The sequence below is a fragment of the Jatropha curcas genome, chromosome 6 (genome assembly GCF_041381405.1).
Source record: "Jatropha curcas cultivar XTBG-Jc1 chromosome 6, XTBG_Jcur_1.0, whole genome shotgun sequence".
Taxonomy (NCBI): domain Eukaryota; kingdom Viridiplantae; phylum Streptophyta; class Magnoliopsida; order Malpighiales; family Euphorbiaceae; genus Jatropha; species Jatropha curcas.
In genome coordinates, this window is record NC_143156.1 from 6,916,833 (window position 1) to 6,938,133 (window position 21,301).

Below are 21,301 nucleotides of genomic sequence, written 5' to 3' on the forward strand. Positions count from 1 at the left end.
ATAAGTTGGAATCAAAAACAGACTTATGCTTCTTTATTGGATATCCTAGAGGAAAGAAAGGTGGTTTATTTTATAGTTCTCAAGATAAAACGGTCATTGTTAGCACCAATGCACATTATCTTGAGGAAGACTATATTAAAAACCATATTCCCAAAAGTCGATTAGCCTTGTATGAATTGAGAGGAGAAAATATACCAACTAGAACCTTTCCATTAGAACAACAACCTAAACCATCAATGGTTGGAGCTGACATTCCATTGCCTAGTCGTAGTGGAAGAAATGTTAGTCGACCAGTAAATCAACATCAGCCTGAATATTCAATACCTAACATTTCACTACCACCTGAAAGTAGTGGGAGTTATGTAGAAACTGAAGTGGCAGCTGTTGATCCAAATATACAGGAGCACAATGTTGGGGCTTCTAACATTTCATTGCCTCCTGGTGATGACAGACATGTTGAAGTTCCAGAACATGATCAAGATGTAGTCCCACCAGTCATGGACTTGCCGGCTTTACAGCCACAACAAAATGAAGGTGTGATTGCAGAACCTGTAGTACTTCGTCGTAGTGGGAGAATTAGATGACCACCGGTTCGATATACACTTTTGGGAGAAGCTTTTGATAGAATCCCTGAAGAAGTGACTATTGAACCTGTCTGTTACGATGAAGCACTACAAGATAAAGATGTTGATAAGTGGCTTGTAGCTATGAAATCTGAGATGGAGTCCATGTACTCTAATCAAGTCTGGGAACTTGTAGAACCACCTGAAGGGGTTAAACCCATCGGATGCAAGTGGATCTATAAGAAAAAGAGGGGTATAGACGGTAAAGTGCAAACTTATAAGGCAAGGCTTGTTGCAAAAGGGTTTACTCAGAAAGAAGGGATCGATTATGAGGAAACTTTTTCGCCGGTAGCCATGCTAAAGTCTATTAGAACTCTTCTATCCATTGCAGCTCATTATGATTATGAGATTTGGCAAATGGATGTCAAGACAGCTTTCCTAAATGGAAGTCTTGATGAATGCATCTATATGAAGCAACCAGAAGGTTTCATAAACAATGGACAAGAAAATTTGCTTTGCAAATTGAATAGGTCCATTTATGGGCTTAAACAAGCATCTAGGTCATGGAATACTTGTTTTGACCAGGCGATTAAAAGTTTTGGCTTTGATCAGTGTCATGATGAGTCTTGTGTGTATAAGAAATGGAATGGTAGTAAGGTTGTTTTTCTGGTACTATATGTGGATGATATTCTACTTATAGGGAATTGTGTAGGTATGTTGAATTCTGTCAAAGATTGGCTATCCCAACGTTTTGATATGAAGGATTTGGGAGAGGCTGCTCATATTCTTGGGATTAAGCTTATGCGAGATCGCAAGAAAAGGATGATTGGCTTATCTCAAGCACTTTATATTGATACCATTCTTGCTCGTTTCAGCATGCAGGATTCCAAGAAGGGTTTTCTTCCCTTCAGACATGGAATCACTCTATCTAAGGACCAATGTCCTAAGACACCTGAGGAGATAGAGAACATGAAGGCAGTTCCATATGCTTCTGCAGTTGGAAGCCTTATGTATGCAATATTGTGTACCAGACCTGATATCTGTTTTGCTGTTGGCATGGTTAGCAGATTTCAATCTAATCCTGGGCGAGAACACTGGACTGCAGTCAAGCATATAATCAAGTACTTGAAAAGGACTAGGGATTATATGTTAGTTTATCAATCTGACGATCTTGTACCCATTGGGTATACAGATTCGGATTTTCAGACTGATAAGGACTCTCGGAAGTCAACCTCTGGTAATGTTTTTGTCTTGGGAGGTGGAGCCATAAGTTGGAGGAGTATTAAGCAAACTTGTGTTGCTGACTCCACCATGGAAGCTGAATATGTGGCAGCTTCTAAAGCTGCAAAGGAAGCTGTATGGCTTAGGAACTTCCTTATGGATCTAGGTGTAGTTTCTTCAGTGCAATTGCCTATTACACTTTATTGTGATAATAGTGAGGCAGTTGCAAACTCGAAGGAGCCACGGAGCCATAAAAGGGCAAAACACATTGAGAGGAAGTATCATTTGATACGAGACATAGTTCAAAGGGGAGATGTGGTAGTGACAAAGATTGCATCGGAAAACAACCTGGCAGATCCTTTTACAAAAAAGCTTACCAGCAAAGACTTTTGACAGTCATGTAGAAGGAATGGGAGTTAAAATTATAAATGCATGGTTATAAGTCTAAGTGGGAGATTGATAGAGATATACTATTAACCATGCATATGTAATAGTATAGCTATGAATGATTTTCTATTGACAATTATTTCTTTGTATTTAATTGGAAATTTGCATTAAATAAATGTTATTAGCATATGAACAATAATTGTGATTAGTACATTTTGTATGTATTTAATTGGACCAAGTAGAGAATGGATGTTTAGTACTGACTGTTAAACATATTCTCTAGGACATTAGAAATAATGTTTATTGTTCTTAATCTCGATTTATTTTAATATGAGCAAACATTGATTGTCTTGTGCTTTCATTCATTAAAGGGTGAGTTTCATTATTGGAATAATATTCTCGGTGAATTGGGCAAAGATATTTTGTGTTTGTGAAATATTAATTAATGATAGAATCCATGTCTCGGTTTAGAGATTGATGATGCACTTTAAGTAAGCTTATAAGGTTTCATAGTGTAAACCCTGCAGGTGGATATTGAATCCGACACATGAAATAAGTTGAGCGACAATTTTAAAGTTATATTGTGATTTAAATAAATTGTCAGTAAGTTATTTAAATGACAGCATCTGTAATCTTAACGTGGGGAACATTATTTTATTATGTTGTGGAATTGTAAAATAAATAAGGAGTTCAGTCATGAGTTTTTAGTGGAATAATTCATGATTAATTATAATAAGAATATGTTGGTCTATATAGGTTCTTATTATAATTAGTAGCCTGATTTATTTTATTCCTGCAGTCCCTGTAGTGCCCTAATTATTTGGAAAGTTAAGGGTGTATTAAATAATAGATAAATTATTTAGTTTTAAAATAATTTATATTATTTTAATTAAATAATTTTTTATTTAATTTATTTTATATTAAAAAATATCTTCCTAGAGAGTTTTTTTTAATATAAGATTGGAAAACCCTAAGAATAAAGAGACGCACGTTATTCTATTCTCTACCGCTCAGAGAGTTCCAAAAGAGAGATAGTTAGGGATTACTGCAGAAGATCGTGGGTGACTCCAAGATCTCTGGAAAGAAGACCAGTGAGCGATTCTGCGCTTCAAGAGGTCAGTTTATTGATTTGTTCGATAATGTTTTTAGTTTGCCTCATATGGTTTCGTTAAGGGTTGTTTCCGCTTTATACCCGCTCCCATCAAGTACTTCTACTCCCTCGTGAAAATATAACATCGTGTATCAGAGTCAGTACTTCTCAACAACAATTCCAACATCTTTCCAATACAAAACAGTCGAGTTCCAATATAACCTTCAAATAAAGGGCTACAACAGTTATGCATATTTTGCTCACAACCCATTATCTTGGATTTGCCATTTTCAAAACCAGCTAAATTTCATATAGTTTGAACAATTATTAATGCTTTCATACTCTTCTACTTCCCCGTCCCAAAAAATAATTTATCTTTCCTTTTTGGTTTGTCCCAAAATATATAGTCCAGTTTCATTTTTTGCATTATTGTTAATCTTTAAATTGTCTACTGTACTCTTATTAAATTTTATCTTATTTTCAATAACTCTCGTTAATTCTTATTTATTACTATCTTTGTTCTATAATACTTGTCACATTTGAAATTTTACATCCATTAAGAAACCATTAAATTTGTCTAAGTTATAATCAATTATTGAGTAAATTGACTATATTACTCTTAATTTAATACTAATCTCTAAGAAAACCATTAAATTGAAGTAATAATTATTGGTTATATACAAAGGGTAATCATAGAAAAAAATATTTATTACTCCTTGAAAGCACAAATGTGACACGTATTTTGGAACAAACTATTTTTTCAAATATAACAAGTATTATGGAGCGGAAGTAGTATTCCAATATAATAATTGATCGTTGTTATTTAAGATGAGTATAATAGAAAAGTTATATGAATAAAATTATCATTTAATCATAATAATTGTCATTTTCTTAATTTATGTGAAAATAAAAAATTGATTATCTTTTTTTGGGACGGACGAAGTAATATTTAATAGAGGTATAGATAGATTGATATAAGTATATACATATAAATAAGAAAAAAATTCAAAAAGTTTTAAAGTTACAATGATTTAAAGTTTTAAATATATGTATAAATAGATATAAAAAAAATAAATGCTCGAAAATTTATTAAAATTTTTTATGAATAACATTCCATTATTATCTAGAAATATTTATATTCATCTATTATAAAACTATACCTAGAATATTTTAAAAATATTTCATGAGTGGTTTATATTTATATTTAAACAATTAAATAAAGTTTGGTTGGAGTTAAAATTTCAATTACATACTTGGAAATTAGAACTTCGTTTCAAGTATGCTAAGAACATATTACACCATATCAATCTAATACATTAATTTAGAAATATATTATTTAAATTGCTTAAAATCAAAATTTATTTAGTTACTTAATAAGCAAGAAAAGCCAAAATTGTTTCCATTTTCCATTTCTATTACCAAACTTCTACCCCAAGCATTTAAGCTTTAATTTAAGACAACTCTCAAAGCATCTAATGTCAAATGTTCCTTTCCTATTTTGCTTGTCTAAAAGCTTAGGAACATCACTAAATTTAGTTCCATCGTTTGGGCCTCTTAGTAAATTAATTAATTAAAAAATATATAAATAAATTAATTAATTAAAGAAACTAATAACTAACTTTTCTTCTTAAAAAAGAAAAGTAAAGAAGATTATAGGTAAAAGCCAGGTGGCTAACAATGCGCTAGTGGCGTTGACTATTCTGATGGAAACTGACCGAGTAGTTGAGACTTAACTTTTTTAGGTTCTCAACAGATTTTTCTAGCTTTCCCATTTACTATTTTGCCACTGTTGTTGCTTCTGTCTTAATGACAACAAATTATAAAAGCAAAAACTCCTAATTTCTTCTTTAAAAATATTTTAGGATTCCTATCCACTACATTCAAACCTATATGAAATCACATTAAAATCATTGATTCTAATCTTCCATCGGATCCAACGGCATATATTTAATACAATAATAATAATAATAATAATAATTATAAATAGTCCCACTCTATTATTTGTAAACGTGTGTAACTTATTATTTAATCCTAATTACTAATTAACCTCTATATTTTGATTAAATAATTCAATTAGTCTTGCTTTTTGATTTGTTAAACTATTTAGTCTTTTCTGTCCAACCATTTTCTATGCTAACTATCCGATTATTCACATTTAATATTTAATATTATTATTTGGTCTTTTAAATTTAATATAACAATATTATTTAGTCTCATATTTAACTGTAAAAATTATATTTTTAGGATATAAGGATTAAATAATTTAATAGATCTAATGGCTAGAGGCAATTTAATTATTTAGTTAAAATATAGGACCTAAGTAGTAATTAATATCAAAATTTAAGGATTGGATAGTAATTTGCACGATTGTCTGTCTAACCTAAATTTGGAAGTATGTTGTGATAATAGGATAATATTTCCTTTTCTATGTAATTTTCTACTAATAAAAAAAATATAATCCCAGAAACATAAATAGAAAAGGTAATAAAAAATATTTAATAATTGATTATCACTTGGATTTAGGGACGTTGATGTCTATTACTTTGTCTCGTAAGTGTTAAGTACTGATAGCGGAAAAAACACAAAGAAAACAACAACAGGGACTAGCATTCTTCACGCAGCTGAAAAACGAAGGAAGAGAACCATATAGCAAAACCAAATATCCATTAACCCGTATACCACGATAAATCTCACACGCCAGGATTTCTCCAATCAAGAAACAAATAGCAAAAATAATAGCCCGCATCTTGAAATGCTTGATTATGCTTCAAAACCTCGATATTTTTATGTTTAGCTTAATCGATTGATCCTCAAAAGCAAAACCCACAATTTTTTTTTACTGTTTTTTTTTTAGTTTATTTTGGACGAGATGGAGCTTAGAAGACCGGGTTTTACTGTCTGTTTAGGGTTTTTGTTGATGTATTTGATGGTAACTGGTTCGGTGGCGAGATTTGTGGTGGAGAAGAACAGTTTGAGGGTGACATCGCCGGATAAAATTAAGGGGACGTATGATAGTGCAATTGGAAATTTTGGGATACCGCAATATGGGGGTAGTATGGCAGGGGCTGTGACGTACCCAAAGGATAATAGAAAGGGATGCAAGGATTTTAATGATTTTGGGCTTTCCTTCAAGTCTCAGCCTGGAGCTTTACCGACTTTCGTTTTGCTCGATCGTGGAGGTACCCTTTTTGTTTTCTTAATTTATTTGGCTTTTCTTATGCATTTTAATCATGATTGATTTGAATATGAGGTACCCTTCTCGACTAGCTAATTCGATTGCTTCATGAGAGACATATTATTCTTTGGGTGCATATGGTTTCTTGTTGGTTGATTGTGAGGTCCCCATATACTAATTTGAACCAAATAAAAAAAATTTCTGAAGCTCATTTTAGTGATCCGCAGCTGTGTACTCTTTAGCTTTTTTTTTTTTTTGGAAGCTCTAATTTGATTGTTGTTCTGATTTTTTTTTTTTTAAGCATTTGTTTATTTTGAGATTTGAGATATACTTCGTTTTTCCCCATTTCTGGGTTACTGGAGAATGGCGTGTATCTCAGCTTTTGAGGGTCCAGCATCTCTTCTCTGAGGTTATGGTGGAGGTACCTTGGGCTAATTTGGATCAATTCACGTTACTTTTACCTCCTTCCTGGTCAATTGAAGAGTTTTTAGGATTTTGTTTGGTTCAGATAAACTTGGTAAATTATGGCTCAGTTTTAGTCAGTTTTGGAAGTACATTTTGTAGTTCACCATATTTCTGTGTAATTCTTTGGTTTTTAGCTGATAGAAAGCACACTTGTGCTAACTTGGATCAATTTGCCATGCTTTACCTCTGCTTGAGCATTTGCCAATATACCATTTAAATGGTTTTTCTTGTTAGTTTGTCAATTTTCTTTGATTGATTATGTAGGTGCCTTGTGGTAAGTTGGTCAAATTGTATGTTTTCATATCATTTACCATTTGCAAGGATACTCTTTTCATGATTTTGATTAACCTGCATGTCTTTTGTCAAGGGATGTGCAGCTAAACAATTTCCACAATTTTATTGAACTTCTTATTATTGTGTGGTTTTTGGAACGTGATTGGTTGTAATGACTGCTGGTTATTGAGGAAATTTACATCACCTAATTTGGTTTGAAGTGCTTGATATATTTCTCATTTTGGTCATGCGGCGCTGCAGACGGTAACTTGTTTAGCTTAATGGAGGTGTGTTATGCGTCTTAGTTTACTTGGTTGATGTAGGCAGCATTGCAGTAGTTTAGGATATTGTGATTTGTTTAGGGCTCTGTTTAAACAAGTTTTAGAAGTCCAACAAGATGCATCCTTAGTGTCCAAGGGGATTAAAGCTTATTTGTTCTCTACCAGGATGTAAAAAATTTTACATTCTTTGCTTCACTGGTGCTTAATGGTGATCATATTACATGGGTGCTTTATTTTGCATGTGCTGTGATGGAACTTTCATTCCTGCAACAGTTTTTGGGAATTCCTGGCTCAAAAGCAATATTCTAAAACTATGAGAAGTAGTTGTCTGAGTTGAAAGTGAAATCATGCATGAATTTGATGATGCTTTGTCTTACTGAATGTCTTTGCTTGACATCCAATTAGTGTTCTGTTTGAACTAAATCATGAGAAATTCCGATTTGGAAGCTTGAACCTTTCTTTGGGGTGTATCTGCTTCATTCCAATCAATATTAGAACTCCTACAATGAGTTGCAAACCATTTTCTTTGCATACAAGTGTTGCTAATAAGGTCATTGATTCTGCATATATCTATTTTGCACTTTACTGATTTAAATAGAAAGCTGATTGAATGGATTTTTTATTTTCTAATTTGGATTCAAGACTCTTTAAAAGATTTCCTTTGAGTTTTGACTGCAGCTGTTATGCCAACTCAGTAATGAAGTATTTTTTTGTTTTTCTAGATTGCTTCTTTGCTTTGAAGGTCTGGAATGCCCAGAAGGCTGGAGCTTCTGCAGTACTTGTTGCAGATGACATTGAGGAACCATTAATAACTATGGACTCCCCCGAAGAGGATGGTTCAGCTACAAAATATATTGAGAACATAACAGTACCATCTGCACTTATCGAGAAAAGCTTTGGTGAAATGTTAAAGAAAGCAACAAGCTCTGGGGACATGGTAAACGTGAATCTTGATTGGAGAGAAGCTGTTCCCCACCCTGATGATCGTGTGGAGTATGAGCTATGGACCAACAGCAATGATGAATGTGGTGTTAAATGTGATATGCTTATGGAATTTGTGAAAGATTTTAGGGGCCCAGCACAGATACTTGAGAAAGGTGGTTACACCCAGTTCACACCCCATTATATAACCTGGTACTGTCCTCAGGCATTCACCTTGAGCAGGCAGTGCAAGTCACAGTGCATAAATCATGGAAGATATTGTGCTCCTGATCCTGAGCAGGATTTCAGCACAGGTTATGATGGGAAAGATGTTGTTATTGAAAATCTAAGGCAACTCTGTGTTTTTAGAGTGGCAAATGAGAGCAAAAGACCTTGGGTGTGGTGGGATTATGCAACTGATTTCCAAATCAGATGTCCCATGAAGGAGAAGAAATACAATAAAGAATGTGCTGATAGTGTGATCAGAACCCTTGGTAAATAATTTTTCATTGTATGTCTTCATTAGAAGGATTACATACAAATGAAATAAGAATCTTCATATATTGAGTATTTTTTTGTCACAGGGCTTGATATTAAAAAGATTGAGAATTGTATGGGAGACCCATATGCTGATTCTGATAACCCTGTTTTGAAAGAAGAGCAAGATGCCCAGGTAATTGTGTGTTGTTTATATACTATAGCATTACAACTTGTAGTACTTTTGTTGGCTTTAATCTGTCACATATTGCCAATCTGCAACTTTTGAAATTTCTGTAATTAATTCAGCTATGAGCCACGCAAAGCTTCCTGACAAAGATCTTCTTGCAGGTTGGAAAAGGATCAAGAGGTGATGTAACCATACTGCCTACACTTGTTGTCAACAATCGGCAATATCGAGGTCTGTTACTGTGCACTTCTGTGCTTGGAAGAAAAACCTCTCTCTTGTTTTTATTATTCAATTTCTTTAATCACATGCACATGCTTGCAGGAAAGTTGGAGAAAGGTGCTGTTCTGAGAGCCATATGTGCTGGTTTTGAGGAAACAACTGAGCCAGGTGTTTGTTTGAGTGGCGGTAAGTTTCTTCTGCTGTTTGGTAGGAATTAACTGGTGACACTGGGACAACATTTTGATGCAACTATAAAAGATTCAAGCTAGCTGTGAAGTACTAATACTCCTTCCGTTCCAAATTGATAGGCACACTTGCCTTTTCGTTAGTCCAAAATTAATAGCCTACTTACCATTTTAATAAGTTAGTTAATATATTAAATCTCTATGATACCCATATTTAATGTTACTTGCTAAAAATAACTTTCTTATTTTTATCATTTATTCTTTGTTTTCTAATGCCATTACTTGTGACAGTCACTTTGAAAACTGAAAACGTGAGTATTTACTAAGTTTAGCCATTTTCAATGCATATTAACCAACCTTAGATAATTAATTAATCTTGGCTGATGCAAAAATTCAATAATAAATTAATGAGTATATCCATATTAAAGTAGGGTATAATAGGAAAAATACATATAAATTTACATTTCTAACTAAAATAATTAATTTTTCTTAGTTCTTGTTAAGTAGAAAGCATGCCTATCAATTTGGTACGGAGGGAGTAATAAGTATTCAGTCTTTAGTTGTTTTTTAAATATAAATTTGCAAGGCTAAGGTGAGGACTGTGTGTAGATCTCCTCTCTAGCCCATGGCTTTGCTGCGACTATTATTGGGTAGTGGCAGTATTATGTGACTAGTTATTCTTAATTTGAGTTTTTCATCGGGAATTCTTTCTGGGGCAGATGTTGAGACTAATGAATGCTTGGACAATAATGGGGGTTGCTGGGAAGACAAAATAGCAAATATCACTGCTTGCAAGGTGTGGATAAAAACTTGCCGTGAGGAAGTTGTCTCTTTTTGTGTGTGCATTATGTGAATGCTGTGGTCTGTGTTTGTCTATATATTCCCTAATTGATAGTGGTTTTATTTTCTCAGGATACATTTCGTGGGAGGATTTGTGAGTGTCCCATGGTTGATGGTATTCAGTTCAAAGGAGATGGTTACAGCCACTGTGAAGGTGTTTTTAATGCTTCTCTTGTTTTTGTTTGCACAAGTTATGATGCATGATTAGTAAGGGGTCTTTTCGTCTAATTTTAGTAGACTTTACGCTTCCTGCTGTAACTATTCTGAATAATTTTCTGGAACTCTTGGTTGAGAGATTCAGTTTTTAGTGCACAAAAGACTTGGAATAATTGCTCTGTTTCTGTTCACTAACATTCCAAGATGCTCCTTAAAATGGACGGAAGGAAAAGAAACATTCTGCCACTTATGCAAGCTACTATTAAAGATGATAAATATATTAAATATACAAAATATGCAAATTATAAAGAGAGATTTCCAAGTCGAACTCAACATCAATATTGAAAAGATTACTATCAGGTTTCAGGTTAAACCTACTTTGAACTTTTTAGTGTCCAAGTCCAGCGTTGATTGAGAGAGAAAGATGACCAACTCGGCTAGGATTATGAATTACAGTACATGAGTTGGTGCTTTCAGGCCCATAGTTATTTAGGCCCTGCTCCATTGAACTGGGCAGAAATGTAACTTATGCTTATTGTTGATTTAAGTTTGACACTTGGATGTTGTGTGCAAATGTGTCCACATGCATCAACTAAGATGGCTCATTTATTTTTTCTTTTTGTTTTTAAATGAAACTGGAATTGCTTCTAAACATCATATATTTGTGTGATGCAGTTAGCGGAGCTGGAAGGTGCAAGCTAAACAACGGAGGCTGTTGGCATGAATCCCGAAATGGGCATACCTTCTCTGCTTGTTCAGTTAGTTATCTTTCACGTTCTCCAATTCTTATTTCTTCAGTAAATAAATTAAGTTTTAATTTCTAATTTCCCTGCAAACAGGATGTTGAGGGTACTAAATGCCAATGTCCCACTGGGTTTAAAGGTGATGGTACGACAAAATGTGAAGGTAATAGATGCAAACATTGTGATTATTGTGCAATGGATGGGGTGAGGGAAGGGTGAATTAACGGAAGGGTAAGGGAGGGTAAGGAAGGGGAAGGGTAAGATGAGTTACAATAAAATTATGTTGATGTTTGGAAAGGATTGAATTAATGGAAAGGCAAAGAGAGGGATAAATAATTAAATATAGTACAAAAACACTAAGTTACCTGCCTCTCCTCCCTTACACCCCAATTTGGGGTGTAACAAAAATTGAGATTTGAGGGGTAAAGGAGGGTAAGGCTTACCCTTATTTACCCTCATCCTTCCTTGACTCACCCCTTCCTAAACGGGGATATATATCTTAGTTATCTCTCATTCCCCTTATATACCCCTCCTTCACCTCCAACCAAACAAAGTGTTACAGAATTTTGGAAGAATATTTCAATGTTCAAGAGTATATTTTGAAAAATAGCATATTTTCTACCACTAGGGAGTTTTCTATTGATTTCTGTTTCACTTTCCCAATGCGTGTGTCGATTTATTTCACATCATCTGGTAGTGTTTGATTAGTAGTTATATTGGACTTGGCCTTGGAAAGTGGTCCTTCCTGGCATGCAATAAGATCCTGCATGCTTCTTTGATACTTCACTCAAATTCGCATTTCAGGTCCACCTTAATTTAGAAATTTTTTGTTTGCACCCCCCACACTTTAACTGCAGAGCATTTGTCTTACAAAAATGTTTTCAATTGTGAGCTTGTGTCTGGTCAGCATGATCTTGCTTACATCTTGATTGCAATTGAAGTCACAGTCAGAGAAACTGTGAATTTGTTGATAGTCCTGCTTGATCTTTTATCTGTCTTTATTAATCATGCAGATATTGATGAATGCAAAGATAGGACAGCCTGTCAGTGCCCTGAGTGTAACTGCAAAAATACATGGGGTAGCTATGATTGCACTTGTAGTGGAGATCTTCTGTATATCAGAGACCATGATACCTGCATAAGTGAGTTCAGAAACCATAACTCCAGATTAGTCTGTTTAGAAATGTTGAATACTACTGTTTTTGTTTTGATTTATACACTTTTCTAATGGCAGGTAAGAGAGGCACCGAAGTGAGGTCAGCATGGGCTGCTTTTTGGGTCATTTTGATAGGCTTGGGAATGGCTGCTGGTGGGGGATATCTTATCTACAAATATAGACTGAGGGTAAGCTTGATTCAATTTTTCTTTCCTTTTTTTTTTTTGATATTCATTTCTTTTGGTTATTTTTGGCATCGTACTTACAGTTTAACTGATATTTATTAGTTGCAAGTATTTGGAATTCTGGCACTATCATTTAACTTCGGTCTTTATCGCAATTATAATAATGAAGTCTCTAGGTTTGTGCTGGTGTATTTTTGGAAATGGTATTAAGAAACTGTAGGTTTTATTTGAGTTATTTTAGTCATGCATGAACTTTCTGGGCAAAATCTGGATAGAAGTTTATATGAGTAATGATTTGATCATTGAATCTTGGCTAGCAACCAAAATGCTGCAAGATCAAGGCGTAAGAGCAGCTTCTTAATGCAAAAAATGTTGTGACAACTGACCATAAATTTCCTTCAAAGACCCTACTCATTGACCCTAACTGTCTCATGGTATCATTTATTACTGTTTTTATGAACCCTTGTGAAGCAGGTTATACTTGCATTTTCTTCCAATGCTGGCTTTTTGTTAAACTATACTAGACCTGTAAATAGAGAATAGAAAAAAAAATTGTCATTAATGAAGTGTAAGTAGTTGTCTGCTCTTGGAGTTGCATACGATTGGCTGTACCTGACTGCTCCTCGTCCAATTTAAAAAGTCGCTTGGACTAAAGCTTGTGAGTTTGGCACTTGGTTTCTGTTAAAAATCACCGACAGTCTTAATATTACCAGACTAGAGTGGCCATTTAAAAAGAATATCTACAGTACATTTCATAGAGACATGTATCCTTTAAAGTTTTTGTATGGGTAACATCAGTGTAGCAGTTGATGAAATTCCAGTCTGTTAACATTTCATTGTTACTTTTGCAGTCGTACATGGATTCAGAAATCAGAGCTATCATGGCACAGTACATGCCGCTGGATAGTCAAGCAGAAGTTCCAAATCATGTGAACGATGAACGTGCATGAAGAAGACAAATTCCACTATTTATCTTTCAGGGATTTGGAGTAATGCAGGGATGATTTATCAAGTTGAGGATTTTGAGCCTGGATTTTTATAACTGTATGTAAATGAACAATAAAGAAGTGTAGCATAGAACTTGTCCTATCTACTGAAGTCATAACATGCTTAACAATTGAAGTAGAGATTGGATTTGTGGCAGATTGTAAGGGATTTGGCTGTAACGTCTTATAATTTTCGTTCCCATCCCTAAAATCTTGCTGCTTAATTTATATGGTGATTCTGTAATTCATTAGTGCCTTTTAGACTGCTTGACCCCTTTTTTGGCTTTGATAACTATACCTTATTTCAGTTTAAGGAGTAAACGTGTTTTGCATGGATGATTAACAAGGATTCTGTTGAAAATACAGCTTTTCCTTTTCCAATATGCCTCCCGCTGCTGCTGCTATTTGATGATTCTTATCGCTCTGTCGATTGTTAAGGCGCCATGATCATTTTTGTTCTTGCATTCTGGATGCAACTCATTACTTTTGGAGAATAATTTGCTTGTATGTTGTGATTCTATTGTATCTTGAGCTTTGCTTAAGGTATATCACAGGCTTATTAGAATCCATATACTTCATTAAAAAATCTTGTGACATTCTAAATTTTGCGAGGAACTTATGATGCCTTTGAATTTATGAATTTTAGTAATATTATACTGTTCTATGTACTAGTAATAATAGTTTCTTGGTGTTTTTAGCATTTATATGCAAAATGTTCACTTACTAAGTGTTTAGTATAATCTTTGAAATAATAATTTTCAAAATTTTCAATTATCTAATAAGTTTTTAATCGATTTAATTTTATAAGTTTAAGTGTTCAGTAGAATAATTTTTGCTTTAATATGTATGATTTTATAAATTGGAATGGTTAATAAATCAACATAAAAGTTAAGGTTGTTACATAGTTTTTTTTGTAAAGTATAGGGGTGAATTTATAGATCGGCTATAACTCATTTTGATTATGTAATTTTATTATCTTGTACTTAAAATTCATTAATTTTCTTTTTAGACTCCTGTTAATAACTGAGAAGATTTTTGCATCAAAAGAACAAACAATCTGCTTGAATAATTTCCATTTTATCAAAGCAACAACATGAAATAGTTTGAAGAAATTCTTTTGATGATTTCTCCTCTTGCATTCCTTTATACTTCTAAACAATAAACTGTTATAAAATGTCAATAGCATTATTTTAATATAAATGTATGACTTGATATATGTTGTTATTAACCGGAAATCCCAATCATTTAATTTTTAATTTCAATCATATATCATCTTGGTGTAGTGAGCTTCAGATCAAGTCCAATGTCCATCCCATTGTAAGCGATAGGCGCATACATCCATAGATCTTCAGAGCTTAGCAGCTAAAGAATTGAAAAACAAGACAATGAAAATTTGTATCAGAAAAAATATATATTTCCAGAAATGTTGTTCTTAATTGATGCATCTTTTACTCTTTTATAAAATGAAAGAAGCTTACCTTAATTTGGAGCTGCAAAAACTTTACATAATGGACTGCTTCTTCGAGCATTGTACTGATATCAACCTGCCATTTCCACAGAACCAAAATCTTGTAAATTAATTTTTCAAGAAAGTGCAAGAGCTTAAAGGTTAATTATATTTGCAGATATTGATTATTACCTTTGTTCCATTAGGAACAAGATTCTGCAGAATTCTCAGCCTCTCATTTATTCTTTCTCTTCTTTTCTGCAAAAAAGAAGTCATTTATAGTTACATTAGCTGCTGGTAGAAAAACACTAATGAATATATTGATCAGAAATTGCTTTTTAAGCAGAATTTCATATGTCATAATCACTAAAGTTGCAGAACAACTAAACAACATTCCAAACTGCTTTTTCCAGCAACATGAGAGAGTTGCGTTTGTTCAAGAAACAGTTTTAATCTTGATGCCAAATTGACACTAATTGGCCTACAGAAAAACAACTAAATTTCTTCATATCCACAATTCTTACCCTTGCATAGAGGCTCTGGGGATCAGTAGCTGAGCCTCTACTGGCTCTTGTTTTTCCATTTAAGTTGGCAGCTTCAGTCCCTTTTGAGCTCATACTTGAAATTACTCCTCCATTGAGTTCATGGGAAGCATTCGAGTCATCCTCCGACCAACAGCTGCTCGAAGCAGGCCCGCTGAGGCCTGCATTACTTTCTTCATCATTGTTGCTAAGCTTCTTGCTTTTCTTGAACCTTGCATTCCTCTTGCTCTTTTGAGTCTGCATCGTTAAATCACAATGAGAATAAGCTCTCTATAAACCAACTCTAATTCTCTCGGAAACAAATACAGCACTAAGGTTATGTTGAGTATGCTGTAATGGAATAAAATGTCATGCATTTTAAGTTTAATTAATGTAATATAATCAAAACGCAATTGAAAATGCATTTGATTATATTACATTCCATTAGAGAGTACTAAACATAGTCTAATTATTAGTTACAGTACTCACATCTCCTGCACTCTGCGATCTTTTCCTAGGCACCTCCGATAGGCTGTTGCTTTTATCTTCTTTCGAAGGTTCAATCACGAGCATCTCTCTCTCTCTCTTAGGCTGCAAATTCTGATCAGACAAAATAAAGTCATCCAAATTTCCATTACTTATCTCCTGATTCGAGCAATCATAGCCTTCAACAAGATACGAGGCAGTGTTCGTTACATCTCCAGTACAAAAATCCATAGACATTGAGCTATTATTGTTAAGATGAGATTCACTCAAGTGGTAACTTTCCTGACTAGAGGTAGGAAATACAAAATTACTGCAACCACTATAAATACTACTACTATTTCCTTGTGAAAAATTGCAAAAATTACTACCATTAGAAAAATCCGAGGAATTATTATGGGTTCCTGAATGATCATGGCTAGACCAGAAAGAACACGAATCGAAGCAAGCATTTATACCAAGCATTTGTGCCAAGAAATCGGCTTCTTCATTTGTATAAATTCCACTAAGAGAACTCCATTCTCCTTCCATAGTTACTCCAACAGGCTCCATTTTTATGTACTATTCTCTTTTTGGCAGAAGCCTAAGGTTTTGATGGTAATGAATTAAAAAAAGCTCGAAAAGCTTTGATGCTTGGAAAGAAGACAATGAAAATGAAATGTATTTATACCCAACAGGAAGGAAGAATGTCATTGACTTAACATTCTGTTAACAATATCAGAACATTCATCATTAGCATTTTAATAATTCTTTGTAGCCAATTCGGACAGTCCGTAATGGGGCCAAGTACAACTCATCCAAAAGACATGGTTGAAGCAATTATAGAGCTAAAATAATAGAAACCAATACCTTTCATTAATCATGCATTTTAAACTTAACTAAAATGCACTAAATTATATTACTGATCATCAAACATATTATTATATTTCATTTTGATCCCCAGAAAATTTTAACTAATTAATATTTGATTATGGAACTTTAATTTTATTATTAATTAGTGTTACCAAATGGTAAACTTGGACATCATGTCTACCAGTACTCCTAAACAGCAAAGGCATCATGTCTGTCAATCTTTCATTATCTCTATTACCTTGCATTATTCTTTTGCTAAGTATCAGGAGATGTGCAGGTACGACATTCAGGTCTGTCATTTTGCTTCCAATTATAGTTTCAATCCGTAAATTTATGACAAAACATTAAGAAATTAAAATTTTATGAGCGACCATTAGTTTAATCAATTTGCTAAAAGACACATGAAGAAAAAGAATGATTAAAAGATAGGGACTTAAACTAACAAAGAGGTCAATTAAATTAGCCGAAACTGAGATTTGGTGAATTGGAAGATTGAAGAGAATGACACCTGGCAAAAGAGAGACGTGGGGTGTTGAATATTATTGTATATAATAATATAAAGAAATTGAGGTAAACGGGAATGAAATATAGGACGGCTGATAATGATCTTGTTTTTAGGTAATTGACATTCTTTCTCTATAACTAACTGCCTCGAACCAGACACTGTATCAGTTTACTGGATTCTTTTGTCTCCTTCTTGTTTATACCCTACCAAGTGCTTCTTCAACTTAATTCAACTTTTACCTTTGATAATGACATTTTAATCTTCAGACAAGTCAGCTTTTTTTTTTTGGTAAATAAATAATTACTTATTGTTCAGGTTTGATCATAATTATAATTTTATCCGTCTTATTTAATAGTAAAAATAAAATTTTAAATGGCATTTGAATATTAGATTATATACAAATCTAGTTGGTTGTCACATTTATAGATTTCAAAACATGATATTTAAGACATGAAATTAAAGTAATTAAGAGATAGATTTTCATATTCCACGCAATCAAATCATATTCCACGCTCACTATATTAATTGATAGCCTTTAAAATAAACTACTTGAAAAAAAAAAAAAGAGTTGTATTTTAGGTTCGATCCCTTTTTTTGAGAAGTACATATAGTAATCTTTCTTGCACTTTAAATCATTGTCCATTTAAGAAAACAGATTCCCGAGCTTACTTGGGCTTCAGGCAATCAATGTTAAACTGTTAGTACTAACAAGTTAGCTAATTAACTTGACACTCTTATATGTCTTTATGGAATGACTATTTAGTCGAGATGAGATTCTCAACGGTTAAGACTATACAATATAATATTTTAGGCCATTAGGGTTGAGGTTTAATCTGTTGCCCATTTCTTTATTCTTCTTAAGATTACAAATTTACTATTCTACAGAAAAATTGTTCAACACTTAAACTAAAATTAAGAATATTTATTTTGGTTTCTCCCTATTTGATATTATTATGTGAATGAAATGATTCACATGTAGAGAAAACAAATAGTTATTGTCAGTCGATTATTATAGAGGTTGGAATTTAATATATGTAATTTCTGTTACAGAGCCACTAAAGTAGGAGCCAATCGTTTTATTCTTGTTATATTTATGATATCCATCCCTTTTTATTGGTTGAGATTTTTTATTGTTATATTTCTGTTCTTAGTGCTGCTGTTTGTCTGTCTCGTTTCTTCATTGGCTTGTGTTTCTTTGTTTAGTTTTTTTCTTCTGTAATCAAAAAAAATATATATATATATATATATATATATATATATATATATATATATATATATATATATATATATATATTATACCATCATCGTATCTGATCTGATTAGTCCTGTCACACCTTGTAAAAGACATAAAAAATCAGAGGTGTCGAGCTTGAGTCCTTTTAACTGTAAAAATTACTATTAATTTTGAGTCCTCTTAGTTACAAAAGTTATTTTTAAAATTTTTATAAATATCCCATAATGTTTTAAAATAATAAAAGTATTTTTTTATTTGGCATTGCATCCTTAACTGCAATTGAATGTGTTATTACTGTAAAGATCAAAATTAGAATAAAATTGATAAAATGTCAAAATACTATGAAATTGCAAAAAAAAAAAAAAACAAATTGCAAAAACCTGCAAAACCCATGACATTTTAACGTATTAGGCGTGTAGTTGATGTAAAAGAAAGGGACTTCGTAATTATAAAAGGAGAGACATCACGAGAAACACAATTATAATATTAATAAAAACTCTAATGCAAAATTGCACAACGTGAGCTGTACAAAGAAATGAAGATAATATTAAAAAACAGAGAAACAAAACCCTAATCTTATATACGTAACAAACACTGAACTGAAAACACGACCCCAATAACTTATTAACCCAAACTATAAAAAATCAAGAACAAGAAGAAGAAGAAAAAAAGACCATGGACCATATATTGATCCTCTACAGAAATCCCAAACTGAGATTCCGGCGACCTTTTTCACACTCTGGACGCGTAAAATTAAGTATTAATTTCATATAACGGTTAATATTTTAATTTTGATATTAATATTAATGTTGATTTATACATAAATTTATGTTTCTAAGCAGTTTGGCGCCGGCCATTGCACGATCTCTTGTAGGATGATATTAATAAAAAGGTTGTTAATAATGATAAGAGTTCTTGAAAAGAAACAAACAGCTTAATAATAATAATAATAATTACAGGAATAAAATCTTTGCATTGCAGTCAAGTGTTGCAGAACTGTTGTAATCTGATTTTGTTCCTTGTTTGGTTGATGACGATGAGAATGAGAAATGAGAATGAAAAAATATATATATATTAACTGCATTTTATAGTAGATTGTTCTTTAATGGAAATGAGAATAAAACTAATATTTTTTTTTTTTATTCTTAATTGGCCGGCCTGCACGATGGACCTGAATATGGAGTTCTTATGGAACTTTTTTTTTTGGCTGGCAGCTGGAAAAATGTGTACATGAATTTATATGTGTAGTTTTGATTGGATTGGTTTGCGCTGGATTTAACACTCGTCCACGTATAAATCTTGGTATTTAAATATTAAACATATGAATAGAATGAGATAGAATAGAATTGTAACCTTGATTAGGAACTTCAAATTTCAAATTTTTTGGCTATGACATTTTTTTTTTCTGTGCATCGTGTTTCACATGCTAATTTTCGTACATTGCATAACATTCATCTTTCTAATTAGATGAAAAACCGATTATTTATGTTGAAATTAAAATATTCATAAATAAGCAAAAATTCTCATTTATATACTAAATCTAAGAAATTGAATCTTATCTATGGGTTGTATCTCAGTTGGTAATATAAACAGGATATGTGAGAAAAATTTTCTGATTTGATCCTTACTAAATACATTTACAGGGGATACAGAACCTTAACTGTGACTAAACTATAAGCTGAATTTTAGGAGGTCCATGGTAATAGGGTAAGGATACCATTGCATAGATACGGATATGGGATATGCAATTTTTTAAAAATTAGACACCGATATGGTTAGGACACATTATACTAAACAAGTATAACTTGTTAATAATTTAAATAAATAAACAATCAATTATAATAAATCACAAACATAAAACAAAAAAAAAAAATACTTAATTTATTATGTCAATATAATTAGTTAAATTCTCAAAATTAATATCACCATTGAAAATCATAGCATTTCTAGCTTATTTATGGATAGATTGATAATTTAAAGAATTCCAACATTTTTAAAAGAAATCAATTTAATCTTTGACCACATTCTATATTTTAATTTTCAAATGTATCTCCAAATTATCTTTAGAAGTGTCCTTAAAATATCTTGAGAGATATCCTTAAAGTATGCAAAATTAAAAAAATAAAATAAATAATAAGAAACAGTTTTGAAAGAGTCTGACATGTGTTCGGGAGTGTTCAAAAAGTGTCAGTGTGTGTCCGAGAGTGTTCAAAAAGTGTTAACGCCTAACACGGATACAAATATATTGAACCTTTTAAGGTGTCCGTATATCTTAGATTATAATATTCATCCAATTAAATTGAAGAAAAAGTGATTAATTTATGGGCTCATGTTAGATAGATACATGCTTAAAATGCACTATCTGAATTCAAATTCATTTATTAACAATCCGAATTTATTCTATTAGGATCGAATCAGGTTGGGTATCTAAATAAACCTCATCCATTGTCAACCCTACCTTCAAGAATGAGACGTGTCTAAATCATACGATATGTTTTCGTCAATTTTTATTCTTTTTGCAACCTGCTTTATTATTATGGGGATTTGCATATTCTATTGCAAATGGTGAACGTACAGTGTTCACACGTAGTTTATTCATGTTATAAATATAGTTTTTTGTAGTTTTTCTATGTATAGGAATCGAATAATAAATTTGTTGTATCGCGAGCTCATAGAAAGTTGGGGAAAAATGGAAAGCATCTTTCTGTACTTTAAGCCTTAAACTAATTAGCATTTCTTCTTATAA

General features: G+C 32.6%; 2 protein-coding genes across 2 annotated transcripts; one reads left to right on the forward strand and one right to left on the reverse strand.

Moving 5' to 3' along the window:
• Positions 1–5,823: 5,823 nt before the first annotated feature.
• On the forward strand, positions 5,824–13,757 carry LOC105650774 (vacuolar-sorting receptor 3). The gene is made up of 12 exons (XM_012237724.4): positions 5,824–6,440; positions 8,178–8,870; positions 8,961–9,049; positions 9,205–9,274; positions 9,365–9,448; positions 10,167–10,243; positions 10,360–10,441; positions 11,119–11,201; positions 11,283–11,349; positions 12,200–12,328; positions 12,421–12,530; positions 13,379–13,757. Exons 1-12 carry the CDS (start codon positions 6,131–6,133, stop codon positions 13,475–13,477), a joined length of 1,893 nt encoding a protein of 630 aa, XP_012093114.1. The 5' UTR covers positions 5,824–6,130; the 3' UTR covers positions 13,478–13,757.
• Positions 13,758–14,659: 902 nt separating this feature from the next.
• LOC105650773 (transcription factor bHLH84) lies at positions 14,660–16,516 on the reverse strand. The gene is made up of 5 exons (XM_012237722.4): positions 15,971–16,516; positions 15,485–15,739; positions 15,153–15,218; positions 14,992–15,057; positions 14,660–14,875 (listed from the first exon to the last, which is right to left on the reverse strand). The coding sequence occupies exons 1-5, from the start codon at positions 16,514–16,516 to the stop codon at positions 14,783–14,785; spliced, it is 1,026 nt and encodes a 341-aa protein (XP_012093112.1). The 3' UTR covers positions 14,660–14,782.
• Positions 16,517–21,301: the final 4,785 nt, after the last annotated feature.